The sequence below is a fragment of the Lampetra planeri genome, chromosome 63, assembly GCF_965212315.1.
Source record: "Lampetra planeri chromosome 63, kcLamPlan1.2.h2, whole genome shotgun sequence".
NCBI lineage: Eukaryota > Metazoa > Chordata > Hyperoartia > Petromyzontiformes > Petromyzontidae > Lampetra > Lampetra planeri.
In genome coordinates, this window is record NC_136169.1 from 2,860,933 (window position 1) to 2,875,471 (window position 14,539).

Here is a 14,539-nt window from a genome sequence, read left to right on the forward strand (position 1 = left end):
GGTCATTAATGAGCCACAGGTTGCTGAACCCCTGCAGATGAACTGTACTTCTATGGTAAATTGTTCTCCCATGGTGAACAGGACTTCTATGGAAAACTGGACTTCCATGTTGAACTGGATTTCCATGGTAAACTGGACTTCCATGGTGAACTGGACTTCCATGGTAAACTGGACTAACATGAACTGGATTTCCATAGTTAACTGGATTTACATGAACTGGATTTCCATGATGAACTGGATTTCCATGGTGAACTGGATTTCCATGGTGAATTGGATTTCCATGGTGAACTGGATTTCCATGGTGAACTGAACTATGATAAACTGGACTTCTATGGTGAACTGGATTTCCATGGTGAACTGGATTTCCATGGTGAACTGAAATTCCATGGTGAACTGGATTTCCATGGTGAACTGGACTTCCATGGTCAGAGCCGCAGGTTGCCGACCCCTGCGACTAATCAAAGTGCCTTAAGTAAAGGATAGAAAACACACGCAATGATATTGTGTTAATTTTATTGAGAATTATAACTCAAAAAAATGCGAGGGACGTACACTTGAATGTGAAACGTTTAGCACAAGCCTACCGATATCTTTAATAAGAGTAATTGAGACGCAATGTCAAAGAGAGAAACACAGCCGGTGGTGGGATTTTGCTATGGTTCCCAAAACGGCGCCCGTGATCGTAGCCTCCGTGGAGTTGGGACTGCCAGCAACAAGGCGCTTTCTTCAGTACAAGTATATATTTTTTTATCGTTCAAACCTGTAAATTCTGAGAAGTCATCACAAGACAAATTAATGCGGGCTCGAAAAAAAACACAAATTAAACACACAGGCACGTGTGCAGCATAGTTGTATTAAACCGTCTCAGCCTTATCCAGACCACCAGCTCAAAATAACTGAACGTGGCCATTTTGTCATTTCGGCCTACCAACCCAAATTGTTGAGAAAATGTGGCCCCTCCCAATGTCCTCTCTCCGTATACAGGACACACACACAGACGTCTGCAGTGAAAGTTGTACGGCACCAATGAGTCCCAAGGACAATTTAATCTGGTCGGTCAACAGTTTTGTTAGTTTCTTGATGGGATGGTGACATTCCCCCTCCCCAACCCCTCAAAACTCTTGCGTTTGTGGATCTGTATGACAAATTATCACTCAATTATCCTTGTGCCAGGGGTCTCGATAAGGCCAAGCCAGCGTTTGGTTGTTTCCTTCAGTGTCACTACGTGCACACGATTCGTCCCTCCCCCACTCCCCCCACCCCCCTTTTGAGACTCCGACTGCAAGAGGTCTCGCGTCGTCCGGTCAAGCGATGAAGTCGCAGAACCACATCGATACATGTCTCCTCTCCAATACGGGGTTCTCAACACGACCGCCAAACAGCACGCCTTCAGAGAGAGTGTGGAAGATAGCAAGCCGCCTGTACACCCTTCAGGAGTGGAATCGGCCAAATGAAAAGACAACGTTCAGTATTGTTACCGATTACTCAATTGGGATTACACATAGCAAATACATAGCTCCCTGCTGGCAGGGTAATGCACGAATGCAGGCCAGATGCCGATTCACCTCGTCACACAGGGACAGCTGCTGCTGGGGGTGCCCATTTCAAATGCGCCGAGGTGTGACGCCAGTCGCTTTTTGCGTTTGAAGGGCGCAAAATCAAACAAACCATTGCTGCGATTTCGTTTCGGTGCAGTCACGGGGGGGGGGGGGGGGCTGTACTTGAGAACCTGGTTTTATTAGGGGAGGAAGCCAAATCTTTGATACAAACCCAGGTGTTCAGAATTGTGGGCTCGGTTGATTTAAGCATGGGCATCACCTTCCCCATGAGCCACCCACACACAGCTCCAATACGTCCTTTTAAATGCAAGTTATTATTTTAAGACGCGTTTTGTTTTACCCAGGAGAGCCACACAACTCTTTTTCGGGAGGGTCCTGTGTGCGTGGTTGTGATTTTAACAGGAGGGACTATGATGATAATGCTACTGCTGCTGCGTGCGATCCCAATCGAGTGATCTGCCGGTAATTTTCCCCGCAACGAGATGTTCGGCAAACACCAGTTAGAGTGTGTAAATTTTGTTGGTTTAAGCGTTGGAGCAATTTGGTATCAAAAGTTTATCTGATTGCAATGACAAAATAACACACGTCCTTTTTATATTTTGTGGAAGCGTTCTATTGCCAGGTCACGTCACAGTCCAGATTTTGGCACCATGCACGCTGCAGGGTGAACCAAGGTAACAGTCATTAAGCACGAAAGAGGGCAAAGATTTTGTCTCTCTATGTCCATAGCCTGGAAATCATGGTCAAGATGTCCCGACAACCAGCACACACGTCCTGTGAGGATTGGTGCATGGTGGGTTATGTGCCGCGAGCGTGGTGCACGGTGTGGTGTGCAGTGTGGTGCACTGCAAGGTGTGTGGATTGGGGCACAATGCGGTGTGGCTAGTGTTGTGCATAGTGGAATGTGTGCGTGGAGTGGTGTACGGTGCGGTGCGTGTGGTGTGCATGGTGAGGTATGTAGCCAGTGTGGTGCACGGTGCGGTGAGTGGTGCAAGGTGGGGGGTGTGTGGTGAGTACGGTGCACGGTACGGTATGAAGTGGTGCAGCCGGACCAATGAGCAGCCGTGTAACGTGGAGCATGCGTTCACAACGGCACCGTCACCGCTCGCTATGCAAGCCGGCTGTGCTGCGCCGAGATAAACACCTGCAACTAGACACACGCATCAAACAATTGCTGCCACCTCGACTACCGTTTGGTAGGTCTCCGTTGCAAAACAATTAAAGACGAGTAATCACAAAGCTATTTCGCTTGGGTTGTGTCAATGCCAAATCGATATAATAATGCCGTCCCAGTGCCGGGCTTGAACCAGGCCAACTTTGCTGGGAGGCTTGCCCCAGATGGACGACGGCAAAGAATGCTCCGATGTCGTCAAGAGTATGTTCGTCGCACGGCCGCCAATGTTTACCAAGGAGCTTGCAATCATGTCTCTACCTTTATTGTTGTCCCGACTTGTAAAAAAAAAAGTGGTTGTAGAAGAAAAGGCCGTGAGGGGGGGGTACGGAACGATCGTGAGCGATGGCATCACCGCATCGAGCCAGTGCGATTCTTTGTGGTGCTCTGTGAAGACTCACGCCACACACGGAATCAGGTCAAGGTCACACTCACGGCCGCCCCACTTTACCCAGACATGCGGCGAAGACGCAGCAGCAGCAGCAACAACATCAACAAAAACAGAGGTGTGGAGAATCGACCCGATAAAAATGGGAGAGCGTTCGTTTCGAATCAGAACGGGCGGCAGCCGAGTGACAACACGGGAGCACGGGAATGGCGGCAGAGAGAGACCCGGCACGGAGCGTCACTCGGGTGCGGCCTGGGGCCAAGCACCGGGCCCGGCGCGGTCCCGTTAATCTAAACTCATGTCCTCCTCCTCGTCCTTCTTGTCTCCGGATGGCTCCACGTCGCCGCTCGGCGCTCCCTCCGTGGGGCCGGCGCCACCGGGCCGGCCCTGCATGGCGCGAGCAAATCCTTCAACGTCTACGGGGGAAGGAAGGTGGGCGAGGGTGGTGGGGGGGGGGTTTGAGAGGGGGGAAGAGGTGGAACACGGGAGGGCAGGAGGATAAATACAAACAGCACTCACGACGCGCAGACCACAGAGGTGATTGGAAGAAGGCGGAGCTTCAATGCCGCCCAGTTCGGTGGTGGCACCGTCCAACTAGGAGCGCCTCTCCTTCTCGAGGGCATGCGAAAAGCAAATTACATTACGCGAGTATGCGTCGTGTCTCGTAACGCCTTAGTACCTCCTGTGTAAGCGTATAACGTTGCACCGATACACAAATTCCGCACTACACACACTAATACTGCACTACACACTACTACCTATACAAAACATAAACACTCATACTGCACAAGGCAAATACTTCACACAACACGGCAGTGCTGCTGATGATGGTGGTGGTGCTACTGGAGATGACGGTGGTGCTGGTGATGGTGCAAGAGATGATGGTGGTGCCGGTGCTAGAGATGGTATTGCTTGTGGTGGTGGGCGAGAATGGTGGTTCTGGTGCTGGAGATTATGATGGTGGTGCTGGTGATGAGCAGTGTAATCACCTCCATGGCCGGCTGCTTGGACGGCCTCATCCGGGAGCCCAAACTGGGACATGAGCGGACCCAGCTGCCCCGACCCCAGCGCGGCACTGAACATGCTCATGGCCTGCTGGGCACAAAGAGCGGCGAGGGAGCCACGGTTAAACTTACACAGCTGGGCATAGAGAGGGGGCATGAGAGCCACGGATACACTCATGCAAATGGGCACACAAGCTTATACACATGTAATGTGAGGATATATCCGGGCCGCTGACGGATCACAACTTGTCACGATGATTGGCTCTGCCGGTCCAGGTCCATAGCCAATGGGGGGAAGCCTAGGGGCGTGGCTCTGACGTAACCGGAAGGTGACATCTGTAAATAGAGGATTGGTTCTGCTGGCTTTAGCCACAGCCAATGGGGAGACGAGTCAGGGGCGTGGTCCCGGGAGCCTACGATGGAGTCTGGAAGATTCCATAGAGGCTAACCAGGATTGGTGGAAAGGTACCACGTGACCCGGGTAGTAAATAGGGGTGGAGACGAACAACACGTGGTCAGAACTGGAACGAACGGAGGGAGAGGCCACGCGAGAGCGGGGGTCCAGGCTGCCACGTGGCTGCGCGTGTCTCTCCCTCTCTCTATCCCTCTCACGCTGTCTGTCAGCAGCGTGAAGGAGTGTTGTAAAGAAAGACAAATAAAGACCGGATTCCAGAAGTCGCTTCCACGACCTTTATTACACACACACTCCTCACACACGGCAGGGGAGGGCGGGTGGAGGGGTGTGGTTTAGGGTGGCTGGGTACTGCCCCTCACCTGCTGAAACTGCGGGGAGCTCATCGTGCTCTGGATCTCGTCGGGCGACAGGGGCAGGGCCTCTCCGGCCGGCAGAAACGGCAGCAGCCGCTGTTGCACCTCGGGGTTGGCCAGGATGGGTGCCATGATGTCGGGCGTGAGCACCGCAGCCAGGTCCAGGGCTGAAGTCCCAGGGGGGAATCGGGGTATCGGGGGGTGGAGGGGGTTCCAAAAGTCAGGAACCGGGGAGCAAATCCAGTGGAATGACAGTCACAAGTACACCGGTTAGCCCCCCCCTCCCCTGGAATTGAACCGGCGACCTTTGGATTGCAGGTCCAGTCGAGCTGAGAACCGGGGCAGAGAGCCGTCTCTTGGTTCTCTCAGTTAAAGAGGTTACAGGTTAGTTTAATACGTAGGCTTTCGCGACCAATATTATTCATAATCAACGTTTTTGGGTTTAGATCGCGTTATTTATAAATGTGTCGTAACCCTCGACCACCCGACACGGCCAATCAGTAAAAAAGTGTCACGTTGACAAAAGACAAATAGTTCACTGCTTTAGCCCACCTGTGTGTTGAAGCGTGAAACCACAACATTTACAATTTAAGTACGACGTTTCGCTGGTAATTGCATCCAGCATCATTGGGCAATTCGCCAGAATGTTATAGGTTACACGCTAAACAACGACGGAATTTAACCGCCCGCAGAGCAACAACCGAGCAGTCATCCTCAAGAGCGCTGCTCCAACCGCCGCTGATGTGCGCAGCGTCGCTCGTTACCCAAGCCGCGCGATCACTGCGTGGAAACGGCGGCTCAACATCGACTCGGGAGAGCGAACCATTCCCCGTGTGACTTGGCAACGAGAGAGGCAACACACGTCAGCGGTGGAGGAGCGTTCTTGATGGCGGCTGGCAAGATGTTAACTACCTCGCATGGTATACAGGAGGTCTTGGGTTCGATTCCAACCACGACGATGCCTGTTGCATATTTGGAGTTTGGTTGCGTGTATTTTTCTCCGAGTCGTCTGATTTTTCTCTCCACATTTATAAACATGCGTCGAGAGTATTTTGGTTGCTATACATTTCCACGTGATAAGCCACTTTGTTGAGCTATCATGTGAGGCCAGGTCGCTTCCGAGAGAAACGGCAATACAGCTCAGTGGGCCTTACCTGTTTAAACAAAAACAGTTTCATCGTTTAGTTTCAACGGTGATAATCACTAACCTACCCAGGAAGGCCATTCCCGGTACTAAGGCTCTTATTCAAAGAGTCCTGCATTGGAATATTATGGACAATGCCAGTCACATTGTATGTTTGTTGTTGTTAGCCATGTCGCAGAAACTAGAAAACCTGGAGGGAAACCCGTGCCGTGAAGCTCGCGTGTTCAAATAAAAAAAACCCAGATGCACAGCAGCGCTGGTTAAGCGCTCCGAAACATTTCATCACCATTGGACACCTTGGCCACCACGCGAACAGGGCTCAAACCCAGGTCCCCTCAAAGAGTTGCTGCTGGCTGAGGTTCTGATGCGGTCATTGTAAGCCTGCCTCAAGACACCCGGCTCTACTATGGGGCTCGATCCCCAGGTCCTCAGGACGTGCCGGCTTAGTGACCCGGACACGGCCGTTACGAGCCACACTTACCGGGCTGCGTGGCCGTGGCCCCCGGTGACGTGGGCACGTTCATGCTGGTGAGGATGCTCTGCAGGTCCGACAGCTGGATGGGTTGTGTGGGCACCGCGGTTGGCACGGTGGGCAGCATGGTGGGGGCAGTGGCGGGGACGGGCGTGGCGGTGGCGGCGGTGGGGACTGGCGTAACTGGTGGGACCGGCGTGACCGACGGGGGGGTCTCGGCGGTCGGCACGGCAGTGGTCGTGGTGGTGGTGGTGGTGGCGGTGGAGGAGGAGGAAGAGGCTGAGGCCGAGGAGGCCGAGGCGGCGGCAGGGCGGGCCGAGGAGACGGAGCGTGCCAGGGAACCCACCTGGCCCCGCGAGCTGCGAAGAGGACAAGCGCGGTCACGCAACGGCGGCGAGATATTAACTACCTCTCGCCTGGTACGCAGGAGGTCGCGGGTTCGATCCCGAACTGGTGTGGTGACTGAGAAAGAGGAAGGCAAGCCATGTATCACAGCGCGCGCATCACTACTACAGTGCCAGTACTACAGCACCAGCTTCCAGCATCACCGAACAATGCTGCCAACACCCACGAACAATGCTGCCAACACCCACGCGCCTCTCAGAATATCAGTACATCCCACGAGGACAGCGATGCGTTGTTCAGCAAAAAATGTTACGTGCGAACGCGCGTTAAACGGGGGAGTTCCTGCACTTGCTGTGGAGATGCAGGGGGGAGGGAGGGAGGGTGCGAGGGAAGGAACTCACCCCGACGAGTGACCAGATCCCAGCAGTCCGGCCAGGGCCCCGAGTCCTCCTCATGACGACAAACAAAACGCACACGCTCGCTTAGTGGGTTACGCGACACTCCTTGCCCTTTCACTCCAGGCCCTCTCTCTCTCTGACATCTCCAGCTGGGCATGGCTAGCCCACTAAACCTCTAGTCATATGCTCCTTTCGAAACGTGCCCAACAGCTTAGCCTAGGCCAGGGGTCGGCAACCTACGGCTCCGGAGCCGCATGCGGCTCTTTACGGGCTGCTTCTTGACGATATGTACGTATGTACATAGATGCATTGCGGCTCTCGAAATACTGAATTTTGTACCGAATTGGAAAGAAATGGCTCTTCTTGTTATTTTGGTTGCCGACCCCTGGCCTAGGCGGTCACTAATGGTCACCCGCTCTTAAGGCCGGAGTTACGGGCATCCCTTGGCCGAGAACTCCGAGGCTCTGGAGAGCTCCACATTCGAGTGCTCGGCCAATCCCTTGGTAAGCTACATCAATCAATTCATTTTTATTTTACCATGTAAGGCCCACTGAGCTATGAAGCGACTTGGCCACAAGTGATAGCTTAACGAAGTGGCTTATCACGTGGACATTTATAGCGGCCAAATACTCTGAACGTATGTTGATTATAAATGTGGAGGGAAAAACCGGAGGACCTGGAGAAAAATCCATGCGATCACGGTGAGAGACATTTGGGTCGGGATTGAACCCATGACCTCCTGCATCTCGCCACTGCGGCACCCTTAGAGAGGACGCATGACAGAGTACACTAGGGAGCCCGGAGAAAACCCACACGAGGGGGGAGACAAGGGAGCGAGAGGGGGGGGAGGTTGAGAGGGAGGAGCGAGGGGGCGGCAGTGAGAGGGGAGAGCGAGTGAGCAGAAGGTGGAAGGTCTCACCAAGCCCGCCAAGACCGCTGGCGCCCATGAGCTGCATCAGCTGCTGCTGGTCCATGTTGCCCAGGAGGCTCTGCAGGCCTCCTTCACCTGCCAAGAAGCGGGCACAACTGCACAATGTGCGACACAGCGGCGCCTTGCAAGGAAGAGTAGCGTGGAGGAGCAGTGCGGAGTAGAGGTGCAGTGGTGTGGAGGAGAGGAGGAATAGTGTGGAGGAATCTGAGAAGCATTGTGGAGGAGCCCTGGGGACACTGTCCCACCACGCGCAGCGACACGGAGGCAAGCTCATAGTAATTAGGTTCATCTTCTTGGTTCTTTCGGTAAAGTCACGTAGAAGGGAAGTAATAAAATAATAAAAATAAAACATAATAAAATAATTCTCACGACGTTTCGGCCATAAAAATAAAACATAATAAAATAATTATCACGACGTTTCGGCCACATCGAATTATTTTATTATGTTTTATTTGTATTATTTCCCTTCTACGTGACTTTACCGAAAGAACCAAGAAGATGAATCCCTGCAGTCACGAAAGCTTTAAATCGAAATTTCACGCACAGCTCTTCGCATTCGTAGGGGCGGTGACGTGGCCCAGCGGTAGTGTGTTTGTCGCCTATTGCAGAGGTTTGCAGTTTGAAGTGAAAAAATGAATTGCGTCTCCAGCTGTGACGTGCATCAGAGTGTGCCGGGCAGACCGGTCGCCATGCACGTGCTAGAGGAGGAGGCTGTCACATGGCTCTGTGGTTACGTAGGCCGACGTCCACTCACATATGAAAATGACGTAAAAAGTAGCAATTTAATTATTAATTTTTCTAGTGTATCTGGTGCTGTGTGTAAAAGCATTCGCTAAATAAATGCATCTCGGGGGAAGAGCGAATCGATATCGGCTCGGCAGGCAAGCAGGCTCCCTAGCCGGGCCCGGTGTGAGTGGGTGATCCCCTGGTGCGGTGTGCAGTACGAGTGACAGAACCCCCCCCCACCCCCGTGTGGTGAGCCCTGTGGGGAATGGAGGCGCAGTGGTTAGCGGCGCCACGCTACATGCCCGGCGACCCGAGTTCAATTCCCGGTCACAGCCATTACCAGTGACGATTATCTGAACTGGTCCTGGGCCTCCGCTAGGTCGACTCTACCTCAAATGAACCTGGTGCGGTGTGTAAACATCGCCACTCGGGAGAAAAAGGTGATCGGGCGTGGTGGTAGCCACCCACCCCCTCGTGTGCCGTGCCGGCCTTCATAGGTGCTGCTCGCTAACAGCACTTGCCCCAACAGTCTGTTGAGACTATACGGGGGATCTTTAGTGTGCCCTGTGGTGGTTTTCCCAGTGCCACTGCCACGTGGCATGGTGATTTAGGGACAGGGTGACCGCCCCCCCCTGCCGCCTTCCCCACGATGCGGTGAGCAACCCCTGCCCCGGCCATACCGCCCAGGGCCGCCAGGTCGCTGGAGAGTCCGTGCGAGGACGATCCGCTCCCGACCGAGCCCGGCACGGGAGGGTTGTTGAGCAGGTCGTTCACCTTCTTGCACAGCTCGTCATCCTTGTCCGTCTTGGGCTCCTGCGACAAGAGGAGCACAAGGGGGGAGATGAGGGCACGTGGGGGGAGATCGGGGCAAGTGGTGGGAGATCACAGACCACGGAGGTCACATGTGGGTGAGGAGTGGGGAGTTAAATAAGATAAAATTAAAATAAATCACGACGTTTCGAACGCAACACAAGCGTTCGTCATCAAGTGGAAATGGGGTACAACATAGCGAGGGAACACATAGGGTGGACATCACGCACATAGAGAACGGTAAACTGAAACATTTTCTTGGATTTTCTGTTTGCACATAGTCACTATAAGATGTATTCTTGTTCATGTTTTAGTTTTTTGTTTGTTGCGGTTGCACCCGATTCAAGAGCCGAATGGCTCACAGGGCTATACCTAATAAATTAACTTGAACAACCCTAGAAACATAATGAATTATGTTCATTTTGTTTCTAGGGTTGTTGAGTGCTTGCCTCTCATCTTTTTGTTGAATTTTCCTCCGTGCAGTTTACCGTTCTCTATGTGCTATGAGCGTGATGTCCCCCTATGTGTTGCCTCGCTATGTTTTACCCCATTTTCACCTGATGATGATCGCTTTTGTTGCGTTCGATTTTTTTTTATTTTATTTAGTTTTATTTTATTTCTACATACCAATGAGTATAGTAATTTCTGCAGTCACGAAAGCTTCAATTCTATATGAGTGGTGAGTTATCCGAGTTGTGGTGAGTAGTGATGAGTTCTGATGAGGGCGAGTTTTGGCCAGTTGTGCAGAAAGGTGAAGGTGATAGGTAGCGAGGGGGAGGTAACTTGTGAGGGGTGGTGAGGGTGTGGTGGTGATGGAGAGAGTAGTGGTGAGGTGAGGGCGAGATGTGAGGCAGTCCCTCCAGAAAAACGCGGAGTTTTTTGGTGATTGTTGCGGGCAAAAATCGTTGATTATGCGGCACGTTTTCTTTAAAAATGCGATGGAATATGCGGGATATTTGTGCAATTTTATGCGATTAAATTGTGGGAACTTGCAAAAATTGCGGGAACTTGCAAAAACTGCGGTTTGATGAAAAAGATTAAAAAAAGTGATTCCCCCAACACCCTATTCACTAGGCTACTACTTTAATGTAAAGAGTCATTTCTTATTACTTCCTATGATAAGCAAGCATACTACATCACAGAAAGTGCTGGGAATATTTAAGTTCTCATCTTGTTTTATTTCAGACCTTAACAAACAGATGGCTCAAACTTACAAAACATTGAGTCGAACAAGTTCTGTAGCTTTACAAAATGAATATGCTACAACTTCTGTAAAAATGAATAAATAAAATATTAAAAAATAAAATGTGTGCTTCCTGTTTTACAGAGGTAGCTATGCAAAATAATTTGCCCCCACTGTCATGTAACACACTGGGGAACTGCTTTGCGCGGTCTTTTGCGCTTATGTTTGTTGGCAAATGAGAAAGATTTGCGGGCTTCATCATGGTTTCATTGGCATCGCGGGGTTTGCAGCTTTTCAATGATGTCGCGTAATGAGTGACGTCACTTCATAACGTTCCCATGGCAACAGGGGAAATGGCTGCGCTTGTGTGAAGTAAACGCAACATTTTTCAACTTTCTGCTAAGATATATATGACTTTTTGCAACGAAAATGCAGGGATTATGAAATCATGCAAGCCCGCATATTTTGCGCGTGGAAATCTGCAATTTATGCGGCGAAAGTGCGGCGTATTTGAAAAAACGCGCCCCCCGCATAAATATGCGGACTTTGGCTGATTTTGCGTGAAATCTTGCGATCGCATAATCGCGTTTTTCTGGAGGGACTGGTGAGGGGTGTCTTGAGGATGAACGACGGCGAGTTGTGAGGCGTGGCGAGGGTACATGGTGACGAGGTGATGGTGAGTTGTGAGGGGTGGCGAGGACGAGCGGTGCGTGGTGTCGATGGCGGGCGGGTGCGTGGTGGCGAGCTACAGTGGCAGTGTGAGCGACTGCTGCCGCGTGTCGTGGTGTTGGCGACGAGGTGGCGGGGAGGGGAGGGCCTGAGCAAGCTGAGCAAGTCTCTCACCTGCATCCAGAAGAAGAGTCGCCGGGACCCGGCTTTGAACTTGAGCACGAACACGCGGCCTGTGGTGCACTGCGGCACGCGCTTGAACTCGCAGTCGTCCGGGAAGATGATCAGATCCTGCGCGGACACGGCGTGGGCTTCTTAGATCACAAGCAAAAAAAGCAAAAGGCCCAACGGCGGCGGCAGAGGGAGGCCGGGTGGTCACGTGGCACGGAGCTGGCGTGTGGCAGAGGTCGCAAACGGATTTTGATTCCTTACCCGTACCCAGCCGCACCAGGGTCGCAAACGGGTACCCGTACCCTACCCGATACCCGGCTACCCGTACCCGGCCGGGTATCGGGTAGGGTACGGGTATCGGGTACCCGATTGCGACCTCTGGGATGAAGCCATGTTGCAGGCGCGGGTGGGTTGATTCTAGGAACTTGAATTGTGAGAAGAGACAAGACGTTGGGAAATTAGTGACAAACGGTGACTCACCAGTGACTCACGGTCTACCCGTACCCAGCCGCACCAGGGTCGCAAACGGGTACCCGTACCCGGCCGGGTACGGGTAGCCGGGTATCGGGTAGGGTACGGGTATCGGGTACCCGAATGCGACCTCTGGCATGTGGTCGCAACGCCCGTTGCAGATTGTCTTCATATTCAAACGAACAGGCCGCCCTGGGAATTACTGCTGTGTGCGTATTAACCGTTAAATACTACGCGCCGTCTGCTTTGCTGGCAATGGACGTTAAAGATCTCCCGACGACGCTCGAAACGAGCGAGCCATTTTGTGAGTGTCATGGTCCAAAATGTGCCAAATTATAAAATTGCCCTGTAAATTACTCAAAAGGAACTACACATAGCAGCAGTCATCGCGCCTCCCCCTCCCCCCCCGAATAGACACCAGGTGGCGAGATGTTAACTACCCCGCCTGGTATGAAGGAGGTCGTGGATTCGATTCCAAACCATGACGCCTGTATATTTGCTTGGAGTTTGCATGTTCTCCCCATGGTTGCGTGGATTTTTCTCCGGATCCTCTGGTTTTCCCCCTCCACATTTAAGTTCAACATGCGTTTTGAGCATTTGGATACTATTAATTCCCACGTGGTAAGCCACGTCATTGAGTTATCGTTTGTGGCCAGGTCGCTTCTGAAAAAGAGCTATATAGCTCAGTGGGCCTTACCTGGTAAAAGATAATAGAGTATAGTTTTAGTTTAGACTGTACAATTACTGCAGACTACATCTGTGAAAGACAGTAGCGCCTTCCTTCATAACAACCTTGAGCTTGTGAGCATGACAGAGTGAATACCAACTGCATCGTTGAGGAGTATATCTTGTAAGCGATGTCTCGTGAATGTAACTGTGATAACAATGTAACAATTATTAAGCCACATAAACTGTGAATTTCCTGTAACTTAATCGTTCGTGTTTCCAAAAAAATGTACATCATAATTATTACGTAGCAAATACCGCCCCTAAAGGCAAATTAAGTTATGTGACGCTATGGTTGCTCTTCATGGCCGCGTGTCTATGATGCTGTGTGGTTATGGTGGTGCGTCTACGTGTGTCTATAGGTGTGTGGCTATGGTTCTGTGTGTGTGGCCATGGTTTTGTGTCTATAGGTGTGTCTGTGGCTATGGAGCAGTGTCTGTGCGTGGGTACGATGCTGTATCTACGTGTCTATCGGTGTGACTGGCTATGGTGCTGTCTACAGGTCAATAGGTGTCTGTTTGTGGATATGGTGCTGTGTCTACAGGTGTCTGTGTGTGGCTACGGTGCTGTATCTACGTGTCTATAGGTGTGACTGGCTATGGTGCTGTGTCTACGTGTCAATAGGCGCCTGTTTGTGGATATGGTGCTGTGTCTACAGGTGTCTGTGTGTGGCTACGGTGCTGTATCTACGTGTCTATATGTGTGACTGGCTATGGTGGTGTGTCTACGTGTCAATAGGCGTCTGTTTGTGGATATGGTGCTGTGTCTACAGGAGTTTGTGTGTGGCGATGGAGCTGTCTGTGTGGCTATGGAGTCGTGTCTGTGTGGCTACGGTGCTGTCTGTACGTAGCTACGGCGCGGTGTCTGTGCATGGCTACAGGTGTATCTGGCTACGTCGCTGTCTCTACAGGTGTCTGTGTGGCTATGCAGCGGTGTCTTTGTGTGGCTACGGAGATGTCGTGTCGCTACAATGCCGTGTCTGCGACTGGCTATTTGTGCTGTGTCTACGCGCGTCCCATAGGTGCGCGCGTCTGTGCCGTGTGAGAAGAGTTCGGCCTTGCCTCCTCGAGCTGGCCCGTGGTGCGGTCGCGCCAGCACAGGTGCAGCAGCGCGTCCTCGCTCTGGTGAACGAACACGAGGCCCTTGCGCGAGTCGGGAGTCACCGTACCGCCACGCAAGCTCATCTTGCCCGCGCGGAACTCCACCAGGTACTTGGAGGCGGCGCCGCGACTCGAGGCGACGGCGCTCGGGAAGAGCGCGCCCGAGGAAGACGACATCGCGCGACACGCGGTAGAGCGAGAGGACACGGGGAGAGAAAGAGAGACGTGGATACGAGCAGGGCAGACGCACGGAGACACGACGGGCAGACACGTGCGTTGCTCCTCCACCCCTCTGCTGCTGGTTCAGCCTCCACCTGCCTTGCGTTCCCTCTACTCTATACACGTTCACTGGCTACCCTCGGTGGCTCGCGCGCGCGTCTTTGTATCTCCCTCTCCCGTGTTTGGTGCGAGCGAGCGAGCGAGACGAGCGCAAGTGACAGCGATGAAACAGCACTTTGTGTTCCACGCCGTTTCCACTTCCGGGTTAACGGGCGGAAATGACG

The 14,539-nt window shown here is 52.3% G+C and overlaps 1 protein-coding gene across 5 annotated transcripts; it reads right to left on the reverse strand.

Annotated features, from left to right (window-relative positions):
- Nucleotides 1-496: 496 nt before the first annotated feature.
- Nucleotides 497-14,539, reverse strand: ADRM1 (ADRM1 26S proteasome ubiquitin receptor). 5 transcript variants are annotated; one of them, XM_078619644.1, is made up of 9 exons: nucleotides 13,998-14,539; nucleotides 11,743-11,859; nucleotides 9,587-9,719; nucleotides 8,169-8,249; nucleotides 7,253-7,301; nucleotides 6,516-6,865; nucleotides 4,897-5,057; nucleotides 4,108-4,210; nucleotides 497-3,534 (listed from the first exon to the last, which is right to left on the reverse strand). In XM_078619644.1, the coding sequence occupies exons 1-9, from the start codon at nucleotides 14,211-14,213 to the stop codon at nucleotides 3,404-3,406; spliced, it is 1,341 nt and encodes a 446-aa protein (XP_078475770.1). In that variant the 5' UTR covers nucleotides 14,214-14,539; the 3' UTR covers nucleotides 497-3,403. The 5 variants fall into 5 exon arrangements, with proteins under 5 accessions (XP_078475770.1, XP_078475769.1, XP_078475768.1 ...); XM_078619643.1 differs by having other exon boundaries at nucleotides 4,108-4,213; XM_078619642.1 differs by having other exon boundaries at nucleotides 4,108-4,213; nucleotides 7,253-7,298; nucleotides 8,169-8,255.

Coding starts and splice junctions, on each gene's coding strand:
- ADRM1 (XM_078619640.1), bottom strand. CDS start 14,213: ATGTCGTCTTCCTCGGGCGCGCTCTTCCCGAGCGCCGTCGCCTCGAGT. Junction 4,214..4,896: donor GCTCCCCGCAGTTTCAGCAG/GTGAGGGGCAGT, acceptor CTTTGTGCCCAG/CAGGCCATGAGCATGTTCAG. Junction 3,535..4,107: donor CCAAGCAGCCGGCCATGGAG/GTGATTACACTG, acceptor CTTCCCCCGTAG/ACGTTGAAGGATTTGCTCGC.